This window comes from Diabrotica virgifera, chromosome 10, assembly GCF_917563875.1.
Source record: "Diabrotica virgifera virgifera chromosome 10, PGI_DIABVI_V3a".
In the NCBI taxonomy this organism is placed as follows: domain Eukaryota; kingdom Metazoa; phylum Arthropoda; class Insecta; order Coleoptera; family Chrysomelidae; genus Diabrotica; species Diabrotica virgifera.
In genome coordinates, this window is record NC_065452.1 from 50,817,991 (window position 1) to 50,834,234 (window position 16,244).

Below are 16,244 nucleotides of genomic sequence, written 5' to 3' on the forward strand. Positions count from 1 at the left end.
TCCTCGTGTTTCTAGGATTGAGGTTACATTATCATCCCATGTCTTCATTGGCCTGCCCCTTGGTCTCTTGGTTTGTCTTCTGGCTTCCCATACTTTTTTAACTGGTCTTTCTTGGTTCATTCTAACCATGTGTCCATACCATCTCAATTGGGCCTCTTCAATTTTTTTAATAATTGGTTGGACCTTAAGATGTTCTCTGACTGCCTCATTTCTAATCCTGTCTAACCTGGTTATACCCATTATTCTTCTAAGAAATTTCATTTCTATGCTCTTTATTTTCGATTTTAACTTATCAGTAAGCGTCCAACTTTCACTACCAAAAGTTAAAATCGGTACAAACACCGTCTTGTATATGGACACTTTGGCTTTTTGGGATACTTCTTTTTTTGACAGAAACGTACTTTTGATTGCGTGGTACATCCGAGCAGCACTTTCTATTCTGGAACTTATTTCAGTTTCTTCAGTTCCTCTGCTCTCTATTTGTACTCCCAAGTATTTGTAAGTATCGACTTGTTCAAGTGTATTTCCGTTAATTGTTATCTTCGTTTGTTTTCTACTTTTTGCACATACCATTACTTTCGTCTTCTCATTATTGATTCTCAGATTTCGTTTAATTAGTGCAGCGTTCCATACTTGTAAATTTCGATTGAGTGCTTCTTCATTTTTCCCAAATATCACTAGATCGTCTGCGTATGCACACTCTGAGATCCACACTGCTTCTAAATTTCTATGTCCGGCATATAACTTTACTGTTTCTGCTCTAGTTTCTTTAATTATGTCATCCAAGACAATGTTAAACAGTATGGGGCCTAGGACTCCTCCTTGACGTAGCCCTTCATTTACTATGAACTCTTCGGATTCCATATTATCGGTTCTGATTCTGTTCCTTGTATGTCTATATATACTCATAATGGCTTGCCTGAGTTTGATTTTCACACCTTTCTTTTTTAAACATATGTCAATCACCTTCCTTGGAGTACTATCAAATGCCTTTTCTAAGTCTATAAAGGCTTGGTATAACTCGGTGCTTGAGTTCCGTGCATTTTGTATTAATTTCTTGATAGTAAAAATGTGATCTTGGATGCTTCTGCCTTTTCTAAAACCACTCTGTGATTGTTCCATTTTAGAATCAACTTCTTGTAAAATACGTTTTTCTAGTATTCTCTCATATACTTTGGATGGGATGCTCAGTAGTGTTATTCCTCTGTAGTTGCTACATTCGCGTCTGTCACCTTTTTTGAAAATGGGTAGAATAACTCCCACTTCCCAATCTTTTGGTATTTGGCTCTCACTCCATGCCCTATTACACACTTTTGTTAGCAGTTCAATGCCCTTGTCGCCCATGTTTTTAAGCATTTCCGCTGTGATTTTATCAAATCCAGCCGCTTTACCTTTCTTAAGCTTTCGTATGATTTCCTTTGTTTCCCCTATAGTTATTTCGTCTTGAATTTGGTCTTCCTGCTCTACCTCTTCTGGTTTTTCTGTGATAATGTCCACATCGTTTTGGATATTCAGTAGATCCTCGAAATATTGCTTCCATCTCTGTAGGATGTGGTCATTGTCATGAAGTAAGTGTCCTTCTTTGTCCCTTATTTGCTTTGGTGTTTGTGGAGCCTTTTCGATTCTTAAATTCTTCAGGGTTTTAAAGAATAACTTTTCGTTAGAGTGGTAGTCTTCTTCCATCTTGTTTCCGAATTCTTCCCAACTTTTCCGTTTCGCTGCTAGTACCATATCTTTGACTTTGATTCTTTGCAGTTTGTATATTTGGTAGTTGTCTGCGGTTTCGTTCCTTAAATAATTTTTCCAAGCTATCTTCTTAGACTTCACTTCTGCTTTTATTTCATTGTTCCACCAGTTTGTACACTTTTTGCTTCTGTTATTTCTTGTTATTCCGCATACTTGTTTACCACCGTTTAGGAGTGCTTCTTTCAGTATTTGCCAAGTTTGGTCTAAGTCACCGTCATGTTCAGCGTGCTCTGTTAGGTAGTCATTAATGTAGTTTTTAAACTTGTTTGCTGTCTCCTTGTCTGCTAGCTTATGTGACCTGATTACTTCTATAGTAGGTGTATCATGAGCTTTACTTGTTTTCTTGGTCTCTTTCGTTATTAATTCTTGTCGCACTTCCAAGCTGGTCCTGGCTACAACTAGATAGTGGTCACTATATAATTCAGCTCCTCGTTTTACTCTTACGTCCTTAATACATTGCCTTGCTGATCTATTTACTAACACATAGTCTATGATGGATCTTTCGCCTCTACTTTTGACTTCTCTTGTATATTTATGTGCATCTTTGTGTTTAAAAAACGTGTTCATTATTATTAAATCATTTTCTCTGCATATATCAATAATACGTTCCCCATTGTCATTTTTTATTTCTTCTCCATATGGTCCTAATACATCTTGGGTATGTTCATCTCTTACACCCACTCGACCATTTAGATCCCCCAGTACTATAGTATTGCCTTCTAAACTGTCTATTATTTCTGAAGCCTTGTCCCAGAATATGTCTTTACTAGCTGCTCTTTCGTCATCATTTATTCCATATATAACGATGATATTGACTAGTTTGTGTTCCTCGGTTACCAGTCTTATCTTTAAAATTCTTTCGGAAATGCATTCCCAATCTTTAATGTTCTTTATTAGGTTGCTGTGTATCAGGCAGCCTACCCCTTCTTTTGCCCTTTCGCCAAGTGACACTCCACTGGTGATGAGGAAGTGTCCATTCTCTAAAAAGTGTGTGTTTTTTCCCTTCTTTTTGGTCTCTGTTATACCCAATAAGTCTATTTGATGTTTCTCGAATTCTTCAGCAAGTTCTACTTCTTTGACGTTGAGACCTCTGACATTCCATGTTGCTAATGTCCACCCTTTGGGCTTTAGCACTGCTCTTGTGGGTTTTAAATAGTTACTGTTTATATTCTCGCTCGTTGCAGACTGCATTTTTATGGGTTTACTCTTTCTTGTCTCTCGTTGCTCACGTCCTTGGTCATTATTTATGGATCTATCTTTGTCTTTACTACCTATTCTATAATTGTTCGTGTCCATTGTCACTGCCTCGTTTGTCATAGTATTTCCGGCATATTTGTTTACTAGTTTTTTGACCCCATTTTGACTAGTTTGTCCTCTTTGTTGTCCCATTTCCAGCCGACCTTGTTGATCCATATTTTATTTCCTCCAAGTCTTACACCGCTTCCTTTCTCCTTTTCTTCTTGCGCAAGTTTTCTAATTATTTTCTGAATTTCTCTCTCTTTATTCGTAGTATCATCATTAATGTATACTTTTCCTTCTTCAACATATCTTAGTTTGGATTTATTTTTCATAACCTTTACCTTCTCTTCATGTTCTGCTAATTCAATCAGACAGGTTTCTCCCCCAATTTGTATGCATTTTTAATTTTAACATCTATCTTCAAATTGTGTTTAATGAAGTTGCTCATTCCCTCTTTTAAGACGCTTTGATCGTATGTTTCAATTGCTAGTCCACTCATGACTACATTGTTCTTTCTTCTTTGTTTTTCCATGAATTCAATAGTTTCCTTAACTTCATTTAACTCCTTTTTGATTTCCATATTTTCTTTCTTCAGGTCTTTATTTTCTTCTCTTAAAGTCTGGTTATCAGCAATTAGTCTTTCTATTGCTTCATTACTTCTGTTTTGGTTTCTCCTTATTTCTTTGATATCACTTGCCAGAATGTTCATCATGTCTATTAATTTATCCAGTTTTGTCTCATCATGGTTATCTATTGTTTTGGATGAAGTCTTGGAGAGTTTTCGACTCTTCGTTGACCTTTCTTCTTCGTTATCTGAACCCTCATCTCTTGTCCTCCTTTTTGTTCCATCATCCGATGTTCCGTCACTGTCCAGACATTTTTTATTTTCCAGGTATCTGTCCATTTTCGGCGCCAAGCACTGCTTTCCACCTCAACAGTGCAGAGAAAACAATGCCTACCGTTTCGCTGTGATACTTTATTGTTTTTATTCTGTACTCAGAAATTCTTGTCAGTTTGGCAACGTCGCTTTAAAATCGGCCAAGATTTAGATGTAATTACCGGTTCAATTGTTAATACTTCACTAATTATCAGTTAACCTTGTTTATTTGTTTTTAACTCACTCAAATGTTTTTTAATGTTTTACGGCCAATCCTTATCAGTGTCATTAACATATTATTATAATTATACACGTTGTCTAATTTCACTAAATTATTTCTCGTTGTAACTCTCGAATATACGGGATAATCACGGACGAAAAATAACAAAGTATTTTACCATACACTACCACGTTGCCACCCCCGTATAGCTTATATACTAAGAATAAACTCTTAAATCACGCGCCTTTCGATTATTGAGCTACAACCCCTTGTCAAGAAAACCATCCCATATTCCCGGCTTAAGAGAGAGTTGTACTTAAAATAATTTAAATTAATTATTTGGCGACTAGATATCGTTTAATAATTTATGAGCTCGCAAAATATACGCATCTCAATTATTGAATTGCCAGTTTCTTTCTATAGTGCAGTCACTGAAGGTAAAAATCAACTATGACCTTCAATTTCGGTAAATCTCCATTCATTTTCACGAAAATTGGTGAGCGGATTTTGATGCTATCAACTTTTTCTGGAGCTCATTTTTGATAGGTATTTCTAAGTACTTTGACAAGTATTTAGTACCTAAGTGTTATAAAAATGCACCTCTTTCCCGTTATATAAGCTTGAATCCTTAGATTTGAACAGTCGCAGAAAAAAATATACATTTAATTACCAATAACTTACTTTAAATTAACATTAAAGGGTTTTTCAAGTAAGCAATTTATTATATTTTTTATTAGCTTCAATTTTAGTGATGAAAACTTTTTTGTAAAAACTTACAGTTTTTGAGTTATTTATGAAAAATCGCTTTAAAGCATGCATTTTCTTTCACAAAAATTAAAATATTTGATCTTTAATAACTTAAAAAGTATTGATTTATTAATAACATTAAAGTAATAAAGCATAAATAAAGTAATTTTCACCCCCGAGAAGGGGTGACATATACCCCAGGCTAAAACCGCAACCGTCAATTCGTGAAAATGAATGGAGATTTACCGAAATCGAAGGTCATAGTTGATTTTTACCTTCAGTGACTGCACTATAGAAAGAAAATGGCAATTCAATAATTGAAATGCGTATATTTTGCGAGCTCATAAATTATTAAATGATATGTAGTCGCCAAATAATTAATTTAATGCATTTTAAGTACAACTTTCTCTTAAGCCGGGAAGATAGGGTGGTTTTCTTGCGAAGGGGTTGTAGCTCAATAATCGAAATGCACGTGATTTAATAGTTTATTCTTAGAGTATATAAGCTATAGGAATTATATCCGCAATACGATATATTTTAAGTTTTCTCAGCATTTTTCTCTTAAGTTAAATCAATTAAAGGGTTGTTTGGGGGTGAAGGGGATGAGCTCAAAAATCGAAACTATACAATTTCAAGAGCTCATAAATAGCTCGTAATTCTGCCGCAAAAACCGATTCAATATTCATATTTTTAAGTAGTGGGGGGGAACTCAGCCCCCCCCCACTAAAGTATTAAATTCCTGCTCAGTGGAACGAGCTCAAAATTTTTAGTTTGCGGAATATGAAAGCTCATAAATAGCTCATAAATCAGGGCTATTTGTTTTTTAATTTTTGCAAGTGGGGGGGGGGCAGCTCAACACGGGTTATATTCTCCACAAGGGCTTAATCATTTGTAAGTTTTTTAAACTGCGATCTATAGAAAACCTCCGTGAAACGATTACGACTAAAAAATTAAGTAGTACTTATTCTGTTTTTCTCTTTCTCTCTCTTATCCACTTACCTTACTATAGGATGGATTGAACAAATCGATAACTTCTTCATTATACAACTCCATAAATTGTGCGGATACTTTAAACTCAGGAGGCAAAGTTCCAGCCGCCTGTGCCTTTTGAATTCTGGAATGAATGCCATCGAAGAGATGGTGAATGGCTCTTGGAATGATTCCTTTTTGTTCGTCTTTAACTTCAACATCGAATCCCGATCCCATTGTGTAAGTTTTTCCCGAGCCTGTTTGTCCGTATGCAAGGACAGTGGCGTTATACCTGCGAATAAATAAAACAAAGGAAGTTTAGTTAATAGCTAGATGAAAAAGGTCATGGGAATTTTAGGTTTGTGGTATATAGGATGTCCCGAAATTGGGAAAAATATAGTAATTAGTTTTTCTTCGCTCTTTTTACCAAATTATATTATGTACATATACAGGGTGTCCAGAAACTCTCCCGACAAACGAAGACCGGAGATTCCTCAGATAATTTGAAGATAATTTAACCTAATTCATCTAGTCCAAAAATGCTAAGGGGGGAGAGCTTTAAAGATGGCATCTTGTAATTAGTTTTTTTTAATTGCTCCAGAACGCTTCTATGTATTTAAAAAAACAAAAACTGGTACGCCTATTTATCTTCCAGAGATAAATCGACTCTATCAATTGCGAATTTGTAGTACCGGTCACAGGCCAACAAAAAAAAATTATAAAACTTTTCTTACAAATTTATGTGAATCCTATGTATTTTTTGGCGCTAAACAAGAATCTGAAATTAGATTTTACGTATCACCCATAGTTTTCCCACAATATGACACTTGTTTATTATACATTATAATCATTTGAAAAAGACAAAATGATACATTATTAGAATAAAACCTTTTATCTAATTCTTATTTTGTAATAGTATAGGTCTGTGAAATCATTTAAGGACCCAATGCTTTTATATTTTCTTTCTCTTTTTTATGTAAAACTTCTGACGTAACTTTTTCTCCTATGCGAGGCACTCTGTTGTTCCCGATGAAGTGACCAACAGTAATCACCCATCACATTGGTGTTCCAACGCCTCTGAGTATCGTTTCTCCATCACCTTGCTATCCTAGTGGAATCGTCCGCCTTGTTCTTCACTGACATCACCCAGATTTTCAGGAAAAAAGTCAAGATGGTTATGCAAAAGGTGGATTTTGAGGCTCATTTGACATCCCAAATCTTAAATTTTATCTTATATCTTAAAAAACTTATCTAATAAATTAGCTCATAATTATAAGGTCGTAGTTAGGGTCTTTCACATTACCTAAACACTTGGTTACAACTTTTTTGAATGCAATACAAGCTTCTTCTCCCTTAGTAGTCATCTTGGTTTCAAAGGTAATTATGCAATTTTAAATGTTAAATTGTGAAAGAATGGTGGGTGATACAGCATTTTTAATATGCTTTTCGGACTCAGCACACTAAAATACATAAGATAGAGGTAATCTTATCAAAAAAGTTTTTTCATCGTTGGCCTGTGTTATTTTATCACATAACTTTTTTGTCTTTAACTTTGAAGTATTTTTGACACTGGATTATTAAATTCTGAGGTATTCTAGTACTAAAAGGTACTCTTGCTTTAAGTCGGTAGGATGCACCGTTTTCTAGAAAAATCGATTTGAAAATTTTTCGATTTTGAATTTGAAAAAAGTTTAAAAAAACATTTCAAAATACAACGGTGTATTTTATCGACTTTTAGTACTAGAGGTAGCGAGGAAGCAAGAGTAACTTTTAGTACTAGAATACCTCAGAGTTTAATAATCTAGTGTCTAAAATACTTAAAAGTTAACAAGTTATACAAATACTTAAAAGTAAACGACAAGTTAACTGTGTGAAGGTGTCCCCACCAACCCAGCTGTCTTTCTTCTATATAAGTTTCTAATGATTCTATTTCTAATTTTTCTCTTATTTTTATATTCTTAACTCTATCTCTTCTTGTCACTCCCATTACTCTTCTTAAATATTTCATTTCTATTGCCTGCAGTTTACTTTTATCCCTTTTTGACAATATCCACGATTCACATCCATATGTGAGTACAGGTCTATACACAGTTTTGTATACACTCATTTTCGTTTTTCTTGATATTTCTCGTCTATTTACAAATCCACTGTTTATTGCATAATATAGCCTATTTGGTTTTTGTATCCTATAATTTATATCTATTTCTTGTTTTCCGTTTTCTTCAAATATTACACCTAGGTATTGATATTTACTGACTTGCTTTATTTCTACTCCATCAATTTGCATTTTTATCCTTTTCCTACTTCTATCTATTACCATTGTCTTTTCTTACTCTTATTCAATTTCATACCGTATTTTGTTAATACCTCATTCCATACTATCAAGCTTTCTCTTAGGTTTTTCTTTCACATCATCCGCAAATGCACATTCTGTCATCCCTATTTGTTCTAATTTCCTATATCCTATGTATATTGGTTTAGTTCTTTGTTTCGTTTCTCTTATTATTTCATCCATAAATATTATGAAGAGAAGAGGACTCAATCCCCCACCCTGTCTAACTCCTACATTTGTAGCAATTTTTTCTGATATCATATTATATCTTATTACACAGTTATTTGCTTTATACACAGTTATTTTCTTTATATAAACTTTGTATTACCCTTATTAGTTTCTGATCTACATTTTCCTTTTTAAACATTTCCAAATGTATATTATATAAATAATATAAAATTGAGACTGAGAGACTGATAAAAATGAATCTAACAATTAGGGGACACAAATTAACAGTTAGGAGTATATACGGTGCATGATGGTGCAGTGGTCAACGTTAAATACGATTTCTTTGAGAAATTCTTCTCTTCTTTGTCTTCTTCCTCTTTATAAACCATTCTGCTTGTTCATTGGCGGATTGATACCTCTTTGGTCGGCCGATAATTCTTCTACCGATTGGCGATTTATCTCTTGTTATTTTGACCACACGTGTCTAGCCCCAGTCTGCTTGGGTGACTATTCCCATATTTTTTCTATTTAGTGTCAATTCGTTTATACACTGTACGTTACATTTTCTAATCAGAAAATAACTAGCTGTGATAAATATAACTATTTGGGAATTAATTTCAACAAGGAAGGTACTGACGATACAGAAATTAAGAGCAGAATAAATAAAGCAAGAACGATAATTAAATCATTGAACGGAGTTTTGTGGAGTACCGAGATAGGGAAACCAAGAAAAATGAGAATATACAACACCATGATTAAGAGCACATTGGTATACGGATCCGAAACATGGAGAATAAAGGAACACCAAAAAAGAAAAATAGAAGCTACTGAGATGGACGCCCTAAGAAGAGCAAGTAGAACATCGAGATTGGAACGGGTTAGAAATGAGGAAGTAAAGCGAATTTACAGGAAACGGTTGTAGAATGCATTGAGAAGAAACAATTAACGTGGTACGGACATGTTCAGAGAATGGGGGAGGAAAGACTGCCAAAGAAAATTATGAAATGGATACCTACAGAAAACAGGAAAAGAGGAAGGCCAAGAACGACATGGATACAGGGAGTAAGACGATCAATGAGTGTACGAGGATTAGAAGATGAAAACTGCATTGATAGAAGATATGGGCAACAAGGCATCGGACAACGTCGGAGGACGTTTTGAACACGAATTTATATATATGTTAGATTTTCTTCTAAGGTCTTCACTCCTCCTTCGATCTCTCAGCGTATTTCCTGTTATTCTTCTCAGTACTCTCATCTCTGCCGTTTCCACTAGTCTTTGTGTTGTGGTTGTATCGGTTGTCTTGTTTCTGATGCATATGTCATTATTGGTCTTACACTGGCTTTATAAATTCTTGACTTCATCTCAGTGTTAATATGTCGGTTTCGCCATACAGTGTTCTGTTATTAGTCCAGGGCCCATCTGTTTTGAGATGGACATTGAGAGGTGACTCAAATTTTTTTGCAGAAATTGCTTGAAAATAACTCAAATAATAATATTTGAGTTATCCTCCCTCTCAAAAAGGTCCGGAACATTGTTTAAATAATTAAAATGTCAAAAAATGAAGGAAAAATTCGATTTTTTTCTTCGTTTTTTGATTATAACTTTAAAAGTATTCATTTTCCAGAAAAGATGTACTGACATAAAAGTTGCGTAATTAAATTTCCTACAATATAGAATTGGTTAAAAATTTAAAAAATAGTCACCCTTGTTGCAAAATAGCAATAATTGCGAAAAAAAACCATACAAAAACAAGTATTCGCATTTTACGTTTTTCAACCATTCATGCTAAACTTATGACCTTCATATTTCACCCAGAAAAACTTTATGATACAGTAAAACAATACTGTAAATTTCATTAAGATCGGTTCAATAGATTTTGCAAAATAAATTTTGCAATCCAGCTTTCGCAAAAACAATTCATTTTTTCAAAATGTTACAGGACTGAAAATAAAGCAGATAGCAAGTTGAAATTTTTTTTTGCGTATAGAAGTGTACTGTACCTTTCATTTGCGATTTGCAAAATTAAAATCAATTAACTACCACGGCGTCAGGAATTTTTTTAAATAAACATTAATTATTGGTGCTACGCGCAGGACAGCGGTGTTCGATTCACATGAAGTTGATTTCCACCAAAATTTCTTCCAATCTTCATCTAATATATTATTTTCTTACTCTATATTTTGTTGTATTTTAATATTTTAATTCCACAAAAATCAAACTAACTTTATTATTGTTTGTGAAATATTGTTTAAACAATTGTATGTGTTTAAAAATAATAAACTTTTATTCTCAAGTTAAAATATATGAACAAACAAAGTTTTTGCTAAAAAAAGTGTTATTTCAAAGGATAGAGTGTTTTTATTTTGCAATAAACAAATTTATTTATTTATATCGAAATGTAATAAAAATTAAAATGTATCAATAATTATCAAAGGTCAGTGGAATGCCCAATCAGAGCAAACTATCCGGTGTCCTGCGCGCAACACCAATAATTAATGTTTATTTAAAAAAATTCCTGACGCCGTGGTGGTTAATCGATTTTAGTTTTGCAAATTGTAAATGAAAGGTACAGTACATTTCTATAAGCAAAAAAAATTTCAACTTGCTAGCTGCTTTATTTTCAGTCCTGTAACAGTTTGAAAAAATGAATTTTTTTTGCGAAAGCTGGTGAAATTTGAAGGTCCTAAGTTTAGCATAAATGGTTGAAAAACGTAAAATGCGAATACTTGTTTTTGTATAGTTTTTTCCCAATTATTGCTATTTTGCAACAAAGGCGACTATTTTTTAAATTTTCAACTAACTCTATATTGTAGGAAATTTAATTACACAACTTTTATGTCAATACAACTTTTCTCGGAAATGAATACTCTTAAAGTTATAATCAAAAACGAAGAAAAAAATCGAATTTTTCCTTCATTTTTTGACATTTTGATTATTTAAACAATGTTCCAGACCTTTTTGAGAGAGGAGGATAACTCAAATATTATTATTTGAATTATTTTCAAGCAATTTCTGCAAAAAAATTTGAGTCACCTCTCAACGTCCAAATGTACTAATATTTTTACAGATGCGCCCTGGTCTATATTTGATTTTTCACTTCTTTATCCAGATCTCCGTAGCTGGACAATGTATTTTCAAGGTATTTTATTTCCATTACTTGTTCAATACTGATGCCATCAATTTCTACTTTACATCTGATTGGTTCTTTATTGATTACTATTGTTGTAGTTTTCTGAGATGAAATTATCATATTGAATTCTTTTGCTCTCATGTTAAAACTGTGAACTAATCTTTCCAGATATCTTCATCTTGGGCTATCAATATTCCGTCGTCTGCATAACAGAGTATTTTTACTTCTTTGTTTCTCATTGTGTATCCGAAGCTAGGACAAATAATCCCCGGATAAATAATCCCGGACAAAAAATCCCCGGATAAATAATCCCGGACAAAAAATCCCCATAATTATCCCTGGACAAAAAATCCCCGGACAAATAATCCCCGGACAAAAAATCCCGGACAAAAAATTCCCAAGAAATATTTGCTGTCGAATAGTTCTCTAAAAGTTTTCCTGAAATTTTAATTTTTCCAAATTTCGAATTCCAATTCCATGCTGAAAACTTTAAATTATGCATGACAAAAAAGTGAGTTTTTCAAAAATCGTGGAAAATATGAGGAATCAGCTAAGACCCCGTTTTCATGACAGGCGCTAAACGCGCGATTACAACTACATACATTTTACTTGAGACCGTTCACATGCCAACGCGCGTCTTAATGACCTAAAACGCGCGTTAGCATGTGAACGGTATTTAGTAAAATGTGAGTAAAATTTTGTTTTATTTATTAAACAAACAATGCACCTAATCTTAAGACTAACCAGCATTTTACATTTAACTTAATCTACTACTGTACTAGGTATTCCCAACGGTTCACCTTAGAATTTAATAATTATTGTTGCACACATCACTGTTGTGGCTAGGTTCACTTTCCGAATTTAAACTGACACTGACATTTTTATAGATTTATCACTATCACACAAGTTCAAAAGGTTTGGTGCGTTTGAGCCTGCGGACTAGGTTTTGATTATCTAAAAGTTCTAACACTTCCCTGTTTGTATGGTTGTGGAGTCGTTTTTCGTGACCCTTGGCAATCTTCTTTATTTCTTCTTTGATTGTTGCTATACGAAGTTCCCGATGTAGGTCTTTGTTGCGGATATACCATGGAGCGTTGACTATGTTTCTTAGTATTCGGTTTTGGACTCTTTGAAGGCAAGCATAGTTACTCTCACTAGTACAGCCCCATAACTGTAGACCATAGGACCATACTGGTTGGAGCATTTGTTTGTAAACTAATACTTTGTTTTTGATTGTAAGTTGTGAGCTTCTACCTAATAACCAGTATAACTTCTTGTACTTCAGTTTTAGTTCTTCGGTTTTCTTTCTGATATGTTCCTGCCACTTTAATTTGCTATCCAAATGTAGCCCTAGATATTTAACTGTTTTCTTGTACGGAACGATTTTATTGTTTATTCTAACTGGGTGACTATTTATTTTTTTGTAGGTGAAATCGATATGGGCAGATTTCCGTTCATTGATTTTTATGCGCCATTTATTATTCCAGGTGTTTATTTTGTTTACTGCATTTTGCAGGTGTCTAGCTGTTTCTTCGAATGTTTCACCGACTGCTAGTATTGCAGTGTCGTCTGCAAATGTTGCCAGTTTAATATTTTCTGTAACAGGTATGTCACAAGTATATAATAGATATAGTATGGGTCCCAGAACACTGCCCTGTGGGATTCCTGCTTTAATTGGCATGTGAGTAAAATGTATGTAGTTGTAATCGCGCATTATCAAAACGCGCGTTAAGCGCCTGTCATAAAAACGTGGCCTTAGCTCATTCCCCATATCTTCCACGATTTTTGAAAAAACTCACACTCTTTTGTCATGTAAAATTTAAAGTTTTCAGCATGGAATTGGAATTCGAAATTTGTTAAAATTTCGGGAAAACTTTTAGAGAACTATTCGGCAGCAAATATTTCTTGGGGATTTTTTGTCCGGGATTTTTTGTGGGGATATTTTGTCCAAAAAAATTTGTGCGGATTATTTGTCCGGGAGTTTTTGTGGGGATTTTTTGTCCGGGGATTATTTGTTCGGGGATTTTTTGTCCGGGGATTTTTTGTCCAGGGATAATTTGTGGGGATTTTTTGTCCAGGATTATTTGTCAGGGGATTATTTGTCCGGACCCCATATATTCTGTAAGTTGTCAGCACTGAAGGCAAAAGACGTGTCCAGGGGAGCCAAGATTCAAACTTATGAAACAATAGTGAAACCAACGGTGTTGTGTGCATGTGAAACTTGGACAATGAAACAGAAAGAAGAAAAAAAGCTAGATATTTGTGAGAGGAAAATCTTGAGAAAAGTTTTTGGTAGTATAAAGGAGGCTAACGGGGAATAGCGCCGTAAAACAGATGGAGATGTATAAGAGATTCAACACAGCAAATTAGGGCACAGAGAGTTAGATGGTTGGGACATTGTAACGATAAGCGTTCGAAATATCGTTACGAAATATGCATGTCAAAATATTAATCAGATAGGACTTAATAGTATGCAACCAGGTACACGTTCAGTCGCAGAAAGGGTTACCTAAATTTGGGACCAATTATAAGTAATTGGTTGGTAGTATGTTTAGTGAATTCGGATTTTATCGGTTAGTTCATGTGTCAATGACCGTTTCCGCCTGCGTGATGGGCAGGCAGCAGCAGAACGATGGATAGGCACTTAAGCTTCTGCCACCACCCGTTACTGACGTGACCCTCCAGCGATCATTGTCCGAAGCCATTTTGTTTTATTTCTGAAATTATTATTTAGTTGGAGATTCAAGAATTTAAGTTGGAAGGAAGTTTTTGGTTTATGTTGAAATTGGTGACGAGAGTGAGGTTTTAGTTTCAATATTTAATTATTCTGGACAGTGGGTAAGTCGCCATTTTTTTTGCTTGTCAAGGAAAAAATGACCATTTTCTTTTTTTTAATACCATACTTATATTAATAAAATTGTTATTCTATAACCATCAGGTCTTAAATAGTCCATATCACTATCAAATTTATGTCCTCTACTGAGAAAAATTCTTTAAAAATTATATTTCCAGTTCAAAATAATTTCTGAATTAATGACATTTTCCTTTCTTTTAGTATCTACGTCTGTAAAGAAATCCTTATTGTAACATCCATATTTTACAATCATATTTGCAACAAGTAATCCTTATCCATATTTTAGTGGTTCAAAAATATTTCCTCACATGCCTCAAAAATCAAGGTCAATGACACTTCGCATATATACGTCAGTAATTCAACTTTTTGTTTCAAGTTTTTCTACAAACTTTTTATAAGTTTACCTTCCTACATGCCCTGGTTCAAGTTACTCAAAAGAAGTAATATGACTGAAGGATTTTTGTTTTCTTTTAACCGCTGGAGGAGGAGAAGATTAAGTCAAAATATGATTAAGTTGTTGGATATGGAGTAAAAATAATAATTTTGGGGAATTATGGAAATTTTGGTGTATTTATGGAATGGTTTTTTTGTTTCTTTATGGAATATTAGTTGATTTGCCGGTATTGAGGGGTACCTCTTAGTCGGTGACTAGTCTGCCACCCTCCTAAGGTTGGGGAACACCGGAAGATACCTTGCGTGGGCCTCCAATCATCACCCTTAAAGGAGTTGGAGAAGAAACCCATCGTCACTTTGTAGACTCGACAGGTTTTTATAATTAAATTTGCATGTCAATTTGTTTTAATAATATTTTTCACCTTTACTTATTTTTGTATCAATAACTTTTAAATAATTCTAATAATACTATCGCTTCATTTTTCCTTAAACATAATTAACATATAATATTCAATAATTTTTCAACAAATTTTATATTTCACCGTTATATCATTTATTTAAAATAGTCTGGGGATTATAAACTATCTAGGAAGGTACTGTGCACAATATCTCGGTTTATATCCTATTTAATAATATTTATTTCATTTGTCAGGTTTGTCACTTCTGATCGGATGTAAGATTGTCAGCCAATATTGTATTCCTCATTAATAATAAGTTTGTACATACATCTTTAGATCAATTAACTGTCTGATATAATAAATTCATTACATATTTTTTTTCCATATTGTAAAACCTGCGTTATCGACAGGAGCGTACTAGCCTAGTACGTTGGGTAGTTAGCTAGTGTATAAAATTGTATATAGGGTTATAGGTATTTTCATTAAAATTGTTGGTTGTACATAAATATATGTTATATTTCCTATAATTTCTAATATCTATATAAAAGTAATAGTAATATAATAGTAATAATTAAGTGCAGGCAGCAATATAAGTCACTCGGCGAAATATCTATTTAATATTTCCCTGGCGCCTAACCCTACTTCTGAATATCTTCTTGGTCAGTAGTTCTTTTCCTTTTCATTTTTTTTCTTATTTTAATTTATTTTCTTTAACACTCCAGTACTTCATTAGGTACCGTCTTATTTCGGGCGTGCAAATACGGCCTGATCCTCTCCTGAGTCCCCTTGATAAAGTCTCTGAAATATCCAGCTAGCCTAGCTTCATAAAACTTCCATAACTAAGTAAACTACCCCTTCAAAGCTTATATCTATTCTGTTACATCACACCCAATTTGTTACAACATGTTTTACGAATGTCAAAAGAATGAAGTGTCCTAAGAGTTCTGCAAGCAGGAGAACAAGGGAAGAAAAGAGGAGGGAGATCATGAAGGAAGTGGCTTGATGGCGTTCCGACTGCCATAGAAGAAATTGGAGCAAGGAACTGGAGAGAACAAGTAAAGGACTGGACAAAATGGAAGAAACTAGTTAAGACTATCGATACTAAGGCCGATAATGCTGTTAAATATACATATATGTCTCCCAAAAAATAAAAAAAAATTGAACCAAG

The 16,244-nt window shown here is 33.9% G+C and overlaps 1 protein-coding gene across 1 annotated transcript in view; it reads right to left on the reverse strand.

The window, feature by feature from the left end:
* The window catches only part of LOC114334548 (kinesin-like protein KIF21A), a 391,021-nt gene that overhangs the window by 63,932 nt on the left and 310,845 nt on the right, over positions 1–16,244 (reverse strand). The window contains exon 3 of the mRNA XM_050641339.1: positions 5,829–6,090. Coding sequence (XP_050497296.1) covers positions 5,829–6,090 — 262 coding nt within the window. The remainder of the gene's footprint in view (positions 1–5,828; positions 6,091–16,244) is intronic.